Source organism: Lipotes vexillifer, unplaced genomic scaffold (genome assembly GCF_000442215.2).
Source record: "Lipotes vexillifer unplaced genomic scaffold, Lipotes_vexillifer_v1.1 scaffold248, whole genome shotgun sequence".
NCBI lineage: Eukaryota > Metazoa > Chordata > Mammalia > Artiodactyla > Lipotidae > Lipotes > Lipotes vexillifer.
The window spans coordinates 2726915-2743361 of NW_006777568.1; the positions used below are offsets into that span (position 1 = coordinate 2726915).

The 16447-nt window shown below is 47.0% G+C and overlaps 1 protein-coding gene and 1 non-coding gene across 2 annotated transcripts in view; one reads left to right on the forward strand and one right to left on the reverse strand.

Moving 5' to 3' along the window:
* The window catches only part of DOCK1 (dedicator of cytokinesis 1), a 475984-nt gene extending 462079 nt beyond the window's left edge, over positions 1 to 13905 (reverse strand). The window contains exons 1-4 of the mRNA XM_007451187.1: positions 13860 to 13905; positions 13362 to 13445; positions 5919 to 5959; positions 2995 to 3050 (exon numbers count right to left, since the gene is read on the reverse strand). Coding sequence (XP_007451249.1) covers positions 2995 to 3050; positions 5919 to 5959; positions 13362 to 13445; positions 13860 to 13905 — 227 coding nt within the window. The remainder of the gene's footprint in view (positions 1 to 2994; positions 3051 to 5918; positions 5960 to 13361; positions 13446 to 13859) is intronic.
* Positions 13906 to 15303: 1398 nt separating this feature from the next.
* On the forward strand, positions 15304 to 15376 carry TRNAG-CCC (transfer RNA glycine (anticodon CCC)). Its single transcript has one exon. It is a non-coding gene; the product is annotated as a tRNA-Gly (tRNA).
* Positions 15377 to 16447: the final 1071 nt, after the last annotated feature.

Here is a 16447-nt window from a genome sequence, read left to right on the forward strand (position 1 = left end):
TCTTTCCCTTTTCTCTCCACCCCAGAAGGTTAACACTTGACTTATTCTTGACTCATGACCTAACAATCTTTGTGCGCTGGATTTTATTAAATCAACCATTGTTTTCTGGTCACGTGCTCTGCGTCGGACATTGCGCTAAGTAGGACTCATAATATTGATATTTGGGACTGGGTCAGAGATTGAATTTGGTGGCTTGTGAAGTTAGACCACCTGGGCCTACAGGTCCTGAACAGACAAGACTCCCATCAACATGAAGGGTCCAGGGGGCACTGAAATAGATCCCACCCACATATCTTCAACTGCCTGGAGCCCAGACCTGTGGGCAGGACCCTGACTGCAGCTCACAATCAGGGTTCAGGGCTGCAATGACTCATTGATGGTGGGGTGCTCCCCAAGGAAGAAACACTGGAGTCCCTGAGAGAGGGCCAGTCCCTCCAGAGAGGTCTGGCCACGTGTACCAGCGGGAGTAGCAGGGATCAGAGTCCGGGAGGGGCTGCCCGCGGGACCACCCCACACGCAAGTGCTGTTAGGAATTACCCTTTGCTGGGACGTCATCAGTGTCCATTACAGGACGTGATGGTTACAGCAGCCCTACCAACTCTGTCACCAAGTTTCCCAGCAGAGATGTTGATGAAAATGTGGTTGACATCATATGACTCTGTGATGTCATCCTTGCAAAGCCTCCAGGGAGAGCTTCTCTACGCACAGTGCGAGGACGCTCGTCAGTAACTGGGCTGCATTCACGTCACAGAGCCTGAGTTTCGTGCTGGGTCCACTGGGCTCTTCCCACTGGCTAGGAGACACCTGGAACTCAATGAGACCCCGCTTTCCCCATGGGGGGAGGGCCTCACTGCACACGGTGGACCCAGGTCTCAGCTCTGGATCCTTCTCACCTTCTTTCCTGAATTGGCCTGATATGTCCCTTGGACTAAGTGCCAGCTGGCTCTAAGGTATCGACGCGGCTGTGCTGTTACCTCTATAACCACCCTGTTACCTGCTGGGGGCCAGCAGTAAACAAACCCAACAGTGCCTGTCACAGGTGGTGATTCATATGAGCTCCCTGGCTCGGCATGACTGAAGCAGATGTCATGGGACAAGTCAGGGCCGGAGGTCCCTATCCAAGTGTTCCCCACAGAGAGGGGACAGCTGAGATGCAAGAACAGAAGCCACCTCAAGGGGGGAGGGGCAACAGAGAACCAGGAGAAGGTAAGGAGGGCGCCCTGAGAGGGGCAGGCAGGGGTGAAGCAGGGCAGGGAAGCATCAGAAGCCACAGGAGCTGAGTGCAGCGGACGCCCGCCAGTGTCAGATGCGACAGACGAGCTCCAGAGAGGAGGGCTAAGAAGACACTGACGCTTAGGAGGTGTGGTAACCATGTCGGTGTCAGGGCAGGGGACAAACGGGAATTGCCTTGGTCACGAGGCTAAAGGTACAGGATCGGTGGCAGCCGCAACACAGCCACGATCTGGGATGTCTGAGCGTGAAGCAAGGCCCGTGTACAGAGAGGAGAGAGAGCCTGCAGGAAAGACGGGATAATGAACTTGGACAGCAAGGAGACAGGCAGGGGCAGGATGAAGAGTGGCCGGCACTGGAAAGGAGGAAGGACCAGGAGAAGAAAGGGAAGGTGATACCCACGATATCCGGAGGAAAAGTACGGAGTGAGACCACCGGTCGTCTGAAGGCAGGAGGTTCTCTGCCAGGAGGGAGGCGGGAAGCAGCCAGGTTTAGGAGGGAACAGCCGAGGGAGGGTTAGGGCAGGTATCAGTAAGAGCAAAATCACAGGGGCCCTGGAGCGTCGGCAGAGAACTTTCTAGACTGCTGGTTTCACCGGTGCCCCATTCGTTTGCTCACGCTGGGGCATGTGACACTAACCCAGTGACAGGAACAAAAGTGTCTGTCTGCCTGTCCATCTGGCTGTCAGGGGCTGACTCTACTTACCAAGAATCCACACAGTCCCTTGTGCCCTTCACTATTATGCTTCATAATTACATTTTACTTATACTCATTTGTATACATCAAAGTGCTTTTTTAAAAAATAATTCCTATACAGTCTGATGTCCAGACTGATCCTAATACAGACTGATGTAAAATACATGAAAAGCACACTTTATTCAACTATTTCCACAGGAGGATCAAAGTTTCAAAACTTTCCTCTTTTTACTTCCCTTTGAAACTGTACATACAAAACATTGTATCTGTAGAAAAAAGGACCCTATTACAGGTCATCACATTTATGCCTCTAAATTATTTTCTTCGTTTTAATTATGCATCGTGGAACTACAGAGCCCGACCTAGTCCTTTTCGTACGTAAAAAGTACACTGCTTGGAAAGGCAATTTTGTAATCAGCCGCAGAGATGTCATTATGCAGTAATCATATGATTAGTAATTTTATCATTTACATATTTAACTGAGTGTGAAGATGTAGCAGAGACAAAAAAGGAAAACATTTTAATGCTCCTTCCTCCAAGTTCGCACCTGGCTATTCATTTGCCACTCCTGCCTAATGGGTTTCTATTCTACAAATGTCCTTTTAAAGATCTTATACATCAGTTTTATGACCTCTAGGAAACATACGTCAGCATTAGGCAACGTGTAAATTCACACACGCCCCCGTTTAACAACTGTTGCTTCACCCTCAACCCCATTTGTGTCACAGCCTGCAAAGTCTTCCGGAAAAATGGATTCAGAGCAGGGGGGCCATGCAGGCTTTGCCTAATAGAGTGGCTCACAGAGAAAGAACAAGGAAGCTTTCCAAATCCACATCAGGTTCAAGGAGGTTGACTGCAGATCCGACGCTGACTTAACTTAAGACTGTGTGAAGGCTCAAAGCCATGTTATGGACAGCCCTAGATCAGAAGTTTCCCTTCTCTCCCCAAACTCCTGTCACATCAGGGTCAATGGCACCCATTGTCCAACCCCCAACATCGCCCTGCAAAGAGCCTCAGGCCAAATACAATCACTGCATGACTTCATTTAAATATCAAGACAAGACTCACCCTTTTCCTTCAACTATGGCTTCTTTAAGATGAATATATGAAGCAGGAAATATACCCTTTGGGAGGAAAAACAGTAGGTTTTATTATTAATATGACTACTGATTGCAAATCAAACGACTGCTCCCCCAAAATGGAGGTGGGGATGGCTGGATCACTATTAAATCTGCAAGTCTAATGCTAAGTCTCATACACAACATAGCACAGAAAACAAAGAAGTGTAAAAGATGGCAACTCCTTCCGCTTGTGTTTCAAAGAGGCTGCAGATGTCTTAGAAGAAAACAGACGCAATCTGTTTGCAAAGAAAAAATCCCACAGGGACTTTGCTGTGTCTTCTCCATGGGTCACACCTCGTTTTTACTGCTGACTTCAACACAGGAAGATCCACAGCCAAATGATGCCTAAGAACAATTTCTGTCAATGGCTTCTGACGGTTCTTCCTTTCGAAATACTAACATTGTCATCAAAAGTTAGTTTATACCGTTGATCATCACATATGCACTGACTGCTTACCTGACCCAAGGAGACTTTCTCAACAATCTCCAGAGGGGCCGTCAGACAAAATAGAGAAACTGGGTGCATTTCGCCCAACCTGCCAGACTCCTAGGGGGAGCACACCAGGTTATACGAAGACAGTGCTTGGCACCCCCAAGTGTACGGCACACAGGGGCCCAAGAGACAGTTCCGAGGGAGACAGCTCCTCAAGAGGACGGTGTCAGGCGCCGTGCGTGAAGCGCCAGGAGCTCTACCAAGAGTTCTGGTCCTGCTTCCTGAGCAAGGACACTACCTCCCTTCCTGGAGGGCAAGCAATGCGGCACCAGGCCCTGGGATCTTGCAACGATGCAACGCAAACAGGTTGCGGCTTCCCACGTGAGATGTAATGCACGCAGCGAAAAGCCAATCAGTGGCCCTGGTGGCTTCGGGCACCTGCTGTGGGAACAGGAGCTTCCGACTAGGTTTCCCTGGCATCTGGCCCCAAAGGATTTCCACAGGAAATCCAGAAACCACCCTACTAATCCTGCTTGGGAAGGGGGCATGGGCACCACTGGTTCAGATTCCTCCTGCCTGCCAGGGAAGTGGCCGCACTTCATGTAAAGAAGAATTATCAGAGAGAGGGAAGGAGTCAGGCAGAAAGACAGAGGCTGAGCACCAAAGAGGACTGCGGGTGCCCAATGCTAGGACACCTCCAGATCCCAGGACGGTCTCCAGGTGCACATTTGATGTCAACAGGTGAGCACGGGGCGGGGAGAGACGACGGGACGGACACATACAAATAAGCCAGTCTCGCCCCCTGCCCATGTCCAGAGATGTCCCTCAGTCTCGGTAAACCTGCTCTCGAGAATCATGGAGCCACAGAAGGGACAGTGAAAGAAATGAGGCTGGATACATCTGGAGGCTTGAAATAAGTGACTTTTTTTTTTTTTAATTCATTTTATTTTTGGCCGCATTGGGTCCTCGTTGCTGCGCGCGGGCTTTCTCTAGTTGCGGCGAGCGGGGGCTACTCTTCGTAGCGGTGCATGGGCTTCTCATTGCAGTGGCTTCTCTTGTTGCGGAGCACAGGCTCTAGGCACGTGGGCTTCAGTAGCTGTGGCACGCAGGCTCAGTAGTTGTGACTCAGGGGCTCTAGAGCACAGGCTTAGTAGTCGTGGTGCACGGGCTTAGCTGCTCCGCGGCATGTGGGATCGAACCCATATTCCCTACATTGGCAGGTGGAATTCTTAACCACTGTGCTACCAGGGAAGCCTAAAATGAGCAACTTCTCTAGCTGGGGCGGTCAGGACCAGCCCAGATCTATTGCTCATTTGTGAATACCAATAAAAGGATGCTTCCAGAACCCAGAGTCAGGTTAGTAGGAGCCAAGTCCCTTCTCTGCTACTGCCTGGGGCAGGGGTGCTGAGGCAAAATCACGACCTTTTTAAGGCTTCAATTTCCTCATCTGCTAATGAAGACTTTAGGTGGAAAAATAAATATGCCCCTACCCAGCTCTATGAGCTGTAAAATCAGGGCCCTGTGGTGCAGGGTAGGAAGGATTAGGGCTCACGGAGGCATGGGGAGTTGGGAGAGATCCCCGACTGGGAAGGTGGTACCAGACACCAAATACCAAATATCAAAGAAAAGTGAACAGCTTCCCTGGGATGCACCTAGCACATGAAGTTGCAGCTTTCTCACTGGGGAGGGGGAATATGGTCCATGATCCTAATCCCTTTATTAATAAAGTCTTCAACTGTGGCTTTCTCACATGAACCTCAGGTTTTCATCTGCAGGAATACAGTCTTTTTTTTTTAAAATTGAACTATAGTTGATTTACAATGTTGTGTTAATTTCTGCTGTGCAGCAAAGTGACTCAGTTAAATACACACACACACACACACACACACACACACACACACATTCTTTTTCATATTCTTTTCCATGATGGTTTATCACAGGATATTGAATATAGTTCCCTGTGTTATACAATAGGACCTTGTAGTTTATCCATCTTATATGTAATAGCTTGCATCTGCTAATCCCAAATTATGGAAGAGATAATCAATGTGAAAATAGAACTCTCCCTGGAGAAATCTCTTCCACCAGCCGCCTGGTTGGAATCTACCTTGTTCAAAGTTCAAGGCTCCAGGTCATTGGATGTGTAGAGACTCATAGCCCAGTCTGAGCTCGGCAGGGCAGAGGTGGGAGGTCTTGGCTCCCATTTGCAGATCTGGCTCACCAGGTATCCCTAACAGCATCTCTCACATTAGGACAGACTATGCCAGAGAAAGGCTGCCGTGAAGCTCAGCCTGCATGCCTCCGAGGTGACTGTATTTTTTTAATTCAGAGAAAGAGATATATAAGGACAACTCTTAGGCGCCATGAGACAGAATTTATTTCCTCGCCTATTGTGATTTATGAAGGGACATGCACCGTGTTTAATAACAAGGACTTACCTTCTTAGACTTTTTCCTTAAGGTGTAACCTCTGTACCACCCTAAACAAACACAAAAGCGAAACAGTTAGTACAAGGAGACATCACAGCATCCTAACAGCACCTTCCCGCTGTTGAGAATTCATTGTTTGCAGAACCCGGGAAGTCAGCCCATAACAGAACTCAGTAATCCTAAGGTTTTGGAGAGATGCTATGGCGTTTCCTAAACAGCATCTCAAAACCACGCTTGAAGCCTGGCCAGGGGCCTCTTCACACAGACCTCCAGCTCCTTCACCTGCACCTGCCGCACGCAGCCTTGAAGGCGCCAGTGAGAACTGAGGAAGCACAGCTCCAGGAGGAGGCGGGTCCTTTTGACCACCCGGCCCTAGGCAGGCTCCTGGACTGTGCATTTTCGTATCTGTTCCTCCGCCGGATGGAGCGGCGTCACTGCCAAGTGCACATACCAGCATCCTCAGATCATCAAGAGCTGCCGCAAAACAGAAATCCTATTGAGAGCCGACTTCCTCCCTCTAAGGGATGGAGGGGGGCTTTGCCCTGGAGCAGCCACGATCACACAAAGTGCTTCTATGGCAAAGACTGGACCCCCAACAGGAAGCACCGGGCCCAGGAATACGCGTCCGCCTACCCCCTTGGGGTCTGGCCTAGATTCAAGTTCCCAATCCCTCACGTGGGGAGGACAAGCAAACAGAGCAGAAGACAGACGTGCTAGCACTGTTGGCAGGAATTAAATGCCAAATGGAAGAGACATTCAGTGCCCGACTGGACCTGACCACTCCCTTGTCCCCTCCACTTCAACTGAGGGCAGAAATCGCCCCTGCCAGTGCCCAGGGGTCCACGGCCGGTCACCCACCTCCCAACAACTACGCCGCGGCAGGACGTCGGTGGATGTTTCCTTATCCCAAACACTCTGAAGCTGCTTTAGGCCACCTCACTCCAGAAAAGGAAATCAGAAGCTCAGAAAAATTCCAACTCAGCCCCCCAGGAGCAAAAGGACGGAGAAACTTGGAAAGTGCCAGTCGAGTCAACTCCCAGTGAACATCCAAGTATTGGGTTTTTATACAGTATGAAATAGTCAAACCTCGGAAACCTGGGATACATGAATGAAGGTGCCCAGAAACTGAAAACGGGCCTATATTGCACCAATGACCACACACCTCTAACAGAGCAATAATTTAACAACCAGAGGTGGAGAGGAACCAGAAAGTGATGGGGTTAAGATCCTCCAGGCACTATGAAGAGATGCCTTCTGAGCATTCAGAAAAGAAGCTGGAAATTGCTAGGAGCCTCGCAAAGGATTTGCTAAGACCTGGATACAACCAATGAACCCATTTCATTTCCTGACAAGGCAACTACACAGATTGATTAGGGGCACCGCAGATACAAAATGCCTAGATTTTGCTGCACATTTGGAGGATTACCTCCTGAGAGCCATGCACTGTCTCCTTCGGTGGTTTCTACCTGCCAAGGCCAGAATCAGCATCCACCCAGGACAGTGTTCACAGACAGCGAAATGGAAAAAGTTCAAAAGGCTGTATTCAATGTAAAGGACTGTCAGCTATCCTGTTATTTTATCCTTCCCGTATTTTCAGTATTACTTGGCCCCTTCTTTTCTGAAACTGACATGGGATGAATGTCCTAGAACATCTAAGGAAATACTTCAAAGTGACAAGAAGACAGAAACCAAGTCAAAAATAAACAATGTTTATAAACAATGTATAGAAGAAGGAACCTAAAAGACTTACACATGAATGAAGAGATGCTCACACTAATAATCAGATAAAGGAAAATTTAAAACATAATGTTACTGCACGGTTATTATAGGGAGAGAAATCTCAACGCTGCAGGATTCCGGCAGCCCCTGGCACTGAGGATGGGAGTGGAGACCACACAGCCAGTGTGAGCGTGACCCTACTTATCCAGTGTATATAACCCCACACCCCGCGAGCAGCCGTGCACCCCAAAGACATCCCGCATACCCAACCACACGCAGCGGGGCAGACACAGGAGGCCCATGGCAACGTGATCTAGGGGGGGCAGAATGAGTGCCCAGAACTGGAGGGTGGTTAGCAAAACGTGCAGGTGCACACAGAGCAGTGAGGGCCACGGACTAAATATATACACACAACAGGACTGCATCTTGGAGCATAGTGCTGAGTAAAAAGGTAAGAAACAGAATGAGGGTCTTCCCTGGTGGCGCAGCAGTTAAGAATCCACCTGCCAGTGCAGGGGACATGGGTTCGAGCCCTGGTCCAGGGGGATCTCACATACCACGGAGCAGCTAAGCCCGTGCGCCACAACTACTCTAGAGCCCGCAAGCCACAAATACTGAGCCCATGTGCTGCAACTACTGAGCCTGCGCTCTAGAGCCCACGAGCCACTACTACTGAGCCCACGTGCCACAACTACCGAAGCCCGTGCACCTAGAGCCTGTGCTCCACAACAAGAGAAGCCACCGCAATGAGAAGCCCGCACACCGCAACAAAGAGGAGCCCCCACTCGCCACAACTAGAGAAAGCCCGCGCGCAGCAACAAAGACCCAACGCAGCCAAAAATAAATAAATAATTTTTTTAAAAAAAGGAAACAGAATGAGAGCTACAACCACATTTATATACATGACCTAGAGAGGTGGGATAGGGAGGATGGGAGGGAGGCTCAAGAGGGAGGGGATATGGGGACATGTGTATGCAGATGGCTGATTTGCTTTGTCGTGCAATAGAAACTAACACGGTATTGTGAAGCAATTATACTCCAATAAAGATCTATTAAAAATATTTATATATATATATACATACATACATATATATATGCGTACCACAGTACAGGCCAAGAGAAAAATTCACTTCAAACACAGCAGAAGGGTTTTCCAGAAGAAGGGAGAGAAGAAAGAGTTGAGCTACCGGGATAAAAAGATAAGGGGTCCTTTGATTTTACTTTATGATAACAGACGGTGGTTTCTTTTTTAATGGCCTCTTCCTAAGCAAAAGGAACACCTAGGCTTTCCCTTCCCAAGAATTTCTGCGTCTGTTATTCGTTCCACCAACTGAGAACCCAGACTATGTGCCAGAGGCCACACTAGACAGGGCAAATGTAGAAATATCAATAGATTAGACCCAATTTCTGCCCTCCAAGGGCTCACACACCAGAAGATTCCCCTACGACAAGCAGGGCTCAAACCACCACCAAGGGCAGAGATTTGAGCATGAAAGAGAGAGGACGTCCCTGCAGAGGTTTCATGCAGGGAAGTGGGGGGACACAGAAGGATGATGAGTGGCTGCTGCTTTGGAGGGGCAGGCCAGAGGGAATGCAGCTATAGGAGCAGGAAGGTGCATGGCTCATTGAAGTAACAGGCTGATTCACTCCTCCCAGGTAGGGCTCAACCAACCTGCTCCAAACAAGAGACACCCACCCCCCAATGGCAAGTATAGGTCAGACGTAGTCCTGAAACTCAGGGAGGGCCCGTCCAGCCCAGGAAAATGGCAGCCAAGTCAGTGGGTACACTGGAGCGTTCCCAACAGGACAGGAGCACACACGCTCAAGTCCAGGGCTGGAACCAACTGAGGACAGAACCAGGCAGAACAAAGCAGGTGCAAGGGAGTCGGAAAGGAGCTTCTGCCCAGGGAGGTGTGCTTAGGCGGAGTCTTCAAGGATGGCTAGTCAGATGGAGGAAGAAGGGAGGCCCGGCAGAGCACAGGTGCAGAGGAGAGCTCACCAAGCACCTGAGAAGCCACCAGCAACAAAGCTAGGACACGCGTGAGAAAAAGGCTGGGGGGACCTCCCTGGTGGCGCAGCAGATAAGCCTCCACGCTCCCAATGCAGGGGGACCAGGTTCGATCCCCGGTCAGGGAACTAGATCCCACACGCATGCCGCAACTAAGGAGCCGGCGCAACCAAATAAGTAAATAAATTATAAATATTAAAAAATAAAAGGCTGGGGCTCAGGTGGGACAGGAGGAAACCATATCACTAAGGTCCTGGGTCCTGCCCAACTCACAAGTACCTGCCTGGATGGACAGCACAGTCACCTGTGTCAGGTGTACTGTGTCCTGCTCTGAGTACTGAACAACAAGACAGCCAAAGGCCGGATCTGACCAAACCACCTCCTAATGGACAGCATCTGCGTGCACAGTGGGCGTTCTGGAGCTGTCCTGGGTACAATATTTTGCAGGCACCCGGGGCGGGGGCGGGGCGCAGACCCAGCCCAGAGGATGGAGGTTCTAGAAGCAACACAGGATGAGAGCACAGCTGCGGTGCTCTTCCACTAGGCTGGGGCCAGGTGGCCAGTCACCTGGGACAAGGTGCAACGGATGCCTGCTGGGTGGAGGCTGCACTGGAGGCCCTGGTGGTCTTCTGTGAAATGAGAGCCTTATCAACATGACTACTTTTTCCAGTTTGTTGTGGGCTGAATTGTGTTCTGCCCACCCCAAACAGATGCTGAAGTCCTAACTCCCTCCACCTGTGGGTGTACCCTTATCTAGAAATAGGGTCTTGGCAGATAATCAAGTTAAGATGAGGTCATTACAGTGGACCTAATCCAATACAGTGTCCTTATAAAAAGGAGGAATAGACAGTCAAAGTCAAGCACAGGGAGGACGCCATGTGATCATACAGGCAGAATCTAGGGCGTTGCATCTACAAGGCAAGGAATGCCAGCGATGTCAGCAAACCACCAGAAGCTTGGGGAGACCCGTGGAACAGCTTGCCCCTCTCAGCCCTGAGAAGCAACCAACCCTGCCGACACCTTGATCTCGGACTTATAGCCTCCAGAACTGTGAGGGAGCACATTTCTGTTGTTTAAACTCCCCACTGTGTGGTACTTTGTTACAGTCGCCCCAGGAAACCCAGAGGCAGTCCTCTCAAGACCTTCAGTTGACAGACGCTGGTGGCAGGAAAAGGAATTAAGGTGCATTTTGGAAAATAGATCATTATCACTTTGAAAATTTTGAATAAATTAAGTTCCAGTGTTGTGGTTTCATCAAAAGAATGCCTTCCTAATCTGGGTGCAATGCTGTCCTCTCACACAGGCACAGCATCCAGCCTGTGGAGATCCTTCTGGAAATGAGCAGGTGACAGGATTGGCATCTCCTTGGCTGGAGAGTCACTTAATCAACATCGGTGACCTGGGCTCGCCTCTCCTGTCTGGTTGACCCTGGACACTGCTTAAAGGCAGAGGCATAGCCCAAATGACCCCTCAAAGCTCAGGCCACCTCCCTGGTGACCGGAAAAGTTCTTTTCTTTGTTCTGTGCTCCAAGCCTCCATGAGCCTGAGACAGAAAAAAATTAACCATAACTTGCAGGTAAATGTGTTTTTTGAACCTTAATATAAGGGATGATCATCTAGAAATTATATTCTCCGGAACAATCCCAGTAATATCCTACCCTGCACAGGATCACATAGAAAGGCAAAGTTAAATATGACAAAACCATAAATATATTTTCTTAGGGGAAAAGTGGAAGGGGTGAGGAGAAAAGAAGGAGAGAATGCCAAACGCTAACATAATCCATAAAATGTAAACACAACAAGAGGAAAGAGCAGAAAAACAATTATTCCATTGTTACTTGATGATAATAAAGTCACCAAGTTTCCCAAAATCAAAACAACTCCCCCAAATGCATTTCTCTGATCGGATTCTGACTAAAACCAAAAAAGACAGCAGCTAAAGAAGGGGAAGTCATTTTATGTTACAGGGTCTTTACAAAGACTGGAATATTTTTATCAGGACTTAGAAGATTGATGAGCCCGGAAACTAAAGTGCTCACTGAAGAATCCTTTATCACGATGCTGGCCAAAAAGTCAAATGCCTGCGACCAATTTTTTTTTTTTAGTTAAATGTACAGGGATCATCGACTCACCTAAGGATTCCCCTGTTTAAAGAGTGCATGCTTCTTACAAAGCAAAAAAACAAGAAGTCGCAGCCCCTGCTACCCCCGGCTGCACAGGAAATTGTTATCTCTTCAGGAATGACATCATTGCCCAGTGTTTATCAACCAGGATTTCAAATGCAACTGACCGGGGGCAGAAATAAAAAAAGATGTAAGAGCACTCTTCCTTCAGATCAGAAAAGTGTCTGAGATGAGAGCTTTGATCCTTAACCTCTAGTTAATTTCCCTATTTCCTCTCAGCCACTGGCCATATATATACTGGGAGCAGATAAGGCAATCCAACTGTCAGCTGTAAAAACTGAAACCAGGCAGAAGGTGCCCATTGCAGCTACTCATTCACATAAAGACCATTTTTGCAGTATTACATCTGCTTCCAGGCATATGACACAAAAGCTGATTTTTTCCCCCAGTAGGACATTTCTTAGGGTAAAAGGTGCAAATGGAATGGAATTCCAAGCCAGCATGAGTCGGATGGGGAAGTGAGGGACATGGACGTGGACATGGGTATTTTAATGGGTTTGCGCTTCTCCAGGAACACGGGAGCAAGCTGCAGCTTGCCTGGTGCACAGAAGCTGAACGCTGCGTCACTCGCGTGCAGAGAGGATTCCACAGACCGAGTCTGAAGATCAATTTGTGATTACTACGGGATGTCTGCAATTTCCTCTCCCTGTCGCCCAACCTCCTACTTGGAAGGGTCTGGTTAAACCCAATCTGAAAGCAATTTTGCTGTTGCAATTATCAATTTTAATCAGTTCTCTTTTTTCCTACATTATATGGAAGTCACCCCTTTGAACAAGAAACAAAGCCACCAACACTCCTCTCACACATGTGAGGAGTCTAAAACTCAAGCCCGTCATTGCTCCTTTTCTGTGCAATGATAAACCACAGCATAAAACGAAAGGTGTCCCATTTTAATGATCTGCAAAACCCTAAATATGAAAACCAATTGTCTGAAAACCCAAGGACATCAGGAAACCACTGTCACCGACAGTATATTTATTGGATAATTACAACAATTGCTTTACTGGACCACATTCCACAAAGCTGTGACAATCTCTGTTCACCACTCAGAAAATGGGGTCATAGATTTTTTAAAAAGGAAATAAGAAATGACAATTTTGGTTCCTCTCAGGAGGTTGTTAACAAGTCTAGGTGAGAGCATAAAAAGTCTCACCATTCACATAAAACACCTCAAAACAATGAGCTTAACACTAAAATTTCTTAAATGTATTTAAAAATTTTTTTCAAGTGGTCAGTTATTAACAGTCAAGATGGACATTCATTTGCAAAAAAGGAAACAATGGGGGTTTTTTCTTAACAATAAAACAACTATTTCAACAGAAAACTCGAGAGGTTAAAAGTTTAGGAATTTAGTTTTAAGTTCACCTTAAATTAAAAACAAAAAAATGATTTAAATAACAGATAACCTTACCACTGCCCTTTCCCGACACAGCATCTATCATGCAAGAAAACCTAACAGGGTAATGCTCTGCCCATTACGCACTGAAAAATGTACTAACTGCACAAAACTACAAACAGAAAGACACCAAAATAAATACGCACCTTCATACGTTTCCAGGATGTGCACAGTGTCTCCTATTTGTAAAGAAAGTTCATCCGCTCCCCTGGCATCATAGTTATAAAAAGCTGTTCAGAGGAAAAAGAGGTAAAAAGATATTAGTAAAGGTAACTATGCTGGATTGTTTCTGCCATTTTTAAGATTGAAATATTCAGTCTTTGCCTGGATCATCCCCTCTGATACCCACAAAAGGAGGCTTTTTTTTCAAGGGTCCTCAGTTTAAGAAGAAGAAATTCATAACTACTCGTAACACCAGAAAACCACAAGTGGTTTACTGTGGTAAAATACGTATGATGTGAAATTTGCCTTTTTAACTATTTTTAAGTGTACAATTCAGTGATGTTAGTTACATTCAGTGTTGCTCTCCCATCACCACCATCAATTTCCAGAACTTTTTCATCACTCCAAACAGAAACCCCATAACCATTAAGCAATCACTCCCTATCACTCCCTCCGCCAGCCCCTGATAACCTGTGACTCACTTTCTGTCTCTATGAACTTGACTACTCCAGCCACCCCATTAATCATACAGTATTATCCTTTTGTGTCTGCTTCGTCCACTTAGCATAATGTTTTCAAGGTGTATGCACATCGTACCACGTATCAGAACCTCATTTCTTTTTATGGTGAAATAATGTTTATAACAGAAAGAAAACTAAAGCTCTTGTCAACATTTCAATTATCACTTCATATACTATCTTATGTTTCCATTAACAGACTTTTTTCATTAGATGACTTCTTCCTATCTGTAAATCAATGACACATGGACTGAATATTTTTTGAAGACCAAACTGATTCTTTAAATTACCACATAGCCAATGCTGCTATTAAGCAATCAAACAGGCAAAAAATATGTCTAATATTAGGAAGCAATCCTTCAAACTGACAATATGCAACAAATGTCTGAAATCCCTGGGACTTCCCTGGTGGTCCAGTGGGCAAGACTCCGCGGTCCCACTGCAGGGGGCCGTGGTCCAATCCCTGGTCGGGGAACTAGATCCTACATGCCACAACTAAGAAGTCTGCATGCCGCAACAAAGATTCCGCATGCTGCAACAAGAACCCGGCGCAGCCAAAAATAAATAAATAATAAATTAATAAATAATGTTTTTTAAAAAAGCAGTTCTGCTCCTCCTAGCTAAGCACGTAAAAGTCATTCCATTAAATTCAGGCCATACTTTTGCTCAAGCATGGAGATAAAGGCAACTATCACACTGCTTATGACTCCCAAATATTCAATTAGCTTACTCTCAATAAGAATAGATAAATACAGTGATGTTTTTCCTTCCTAGTGGATTCTCCCTAAAAAGATGTCAGACTTGAGGCAAAATTCATCGTAAACCTTTCATCAATCAGGATCAAACCCTCATCCATCCATCCTGAACACCTTGTTGGACTAGGCTGTCCTTTACAGGCACCATTACTGTGTCCATTTCTGGAGTTCTCCCTGGTCACATCATGTGCAAACTTGTCCAACAAGCATGGGGGGCCTCCATCATCTGACTGACCGCCCGGCCCTCCTTCCAACCACACACTCCTGGCCCCTGTCACTGCTTCTCCTTGAAAGAAAGAAGTCACACCTGGTGTGTCACTCCTTATTCCTCCCCTGCCAAAGGGGTCTTCCCACCCGTGTCACCTCTTCCAGAGAGCCAAGTCCAAGCATGTGTTGGCTCTTTCAAACCCTTTCTACAAAAATACCCAGCAAGACAGCACACTTCCTGTCGCCAGCTCCATAACCAAGCTACATTTGCGGTCTCTGGCAGAATGGGCAGGATACCACCTCTCCCCAGGGAGACCTGGGTGACCTCCAGCAAATGCCCTATCCTCCACATCTTCAGCTTCCCCATCTGTATAATAAGGAGACTGATATCTACCTCATAGGATGGTGTGTGTACTTGGTGTCTTAAAGAAAACAATGCTGGGACTTCCCTGGTGGTCCAGTGGTTAAGACTCTGCACTCCCAATGCAGGGGGCCCGGGTTCCATCCCTGGTCGGGGAACTAGATCCCGCCGCATGCCACAACTAAGATCCTGCATGTTGCAAACAAGACCTGGCGCGGCCAAATTACAAAAAAAAAGAAATGGATCTGTTAATTTGATGCAATGTGTTGCCTGCAGTGAACACTTAGTAAATTGTAAAAGCTCTTATTGTGTTTGAGGGTATTTTGTTTTTACTGCCACAAAGACTTAGCAGACTATCACATGTTCACAAAGGTGCTTTGTGTCCACCTAGAGGGATGGGATATGGAGGGTGGGAGGGAGACACAAGAGGGAGGAGATATGGGGATATATGTTTATGTATAGTTGATTCACTTTGTTATACAGCAGAAACTAACACACCATTGTAAAGCAACTATACTCCAATAAAGATGTTAAAAAAATAAAATAAAATAAAACATCAATAACCATATACACATAGAAAATTCTATTTTCACAGTTATTTTCTGATATTTTCACCCATACTCATAAAATTTAAATGTCCTCAACTGACATAAATGGTTATTAGTAGTTATTAAGTTTATTTAGCATTTTATGGTGAATCTTTAACAAGAAATAACAGCAGTAGATAAAGAAAGCTCAAAACATATGCCAGGGGCCTCCCTGGTGGCGCAGTGGTTGGGAGTCCGCCTGCCGATGCAGGGGATACGGGTTCGTGCCCCGGTCCGGGAGGATCCCACATGCTGCGGAGCGGCTGGGCCCGTGGGCTATGGGCGCTGAGCTTGCGCGTCCGGCAATGGGAGAGGCCACGACAGTGAGAGGCCCACATATCGGGAAAAAAAAAAAAAAAAACACATCCCAGCCTCTCCCAGCCTAGCACAACCACTTTCAAAGCCTTTCGGAACCATAAATGCATTTATCATCGTTCTTAACAGCATCCTTGCCAGCATGCCTGTTCTATTACAGATGTGGAAAAAATAAACACATCAAAAACAATACAAATAAAATAAAATGGACAAGTCCACTGTAAATACATTCAGGTCCATGTGAATTTGTAAGGCATACACGCAAAAACCTTTAAGTAGTGGCCCCTCCATCTCTGAAGCAGGCAGAGAAAAGCAGTTGTGAAAATC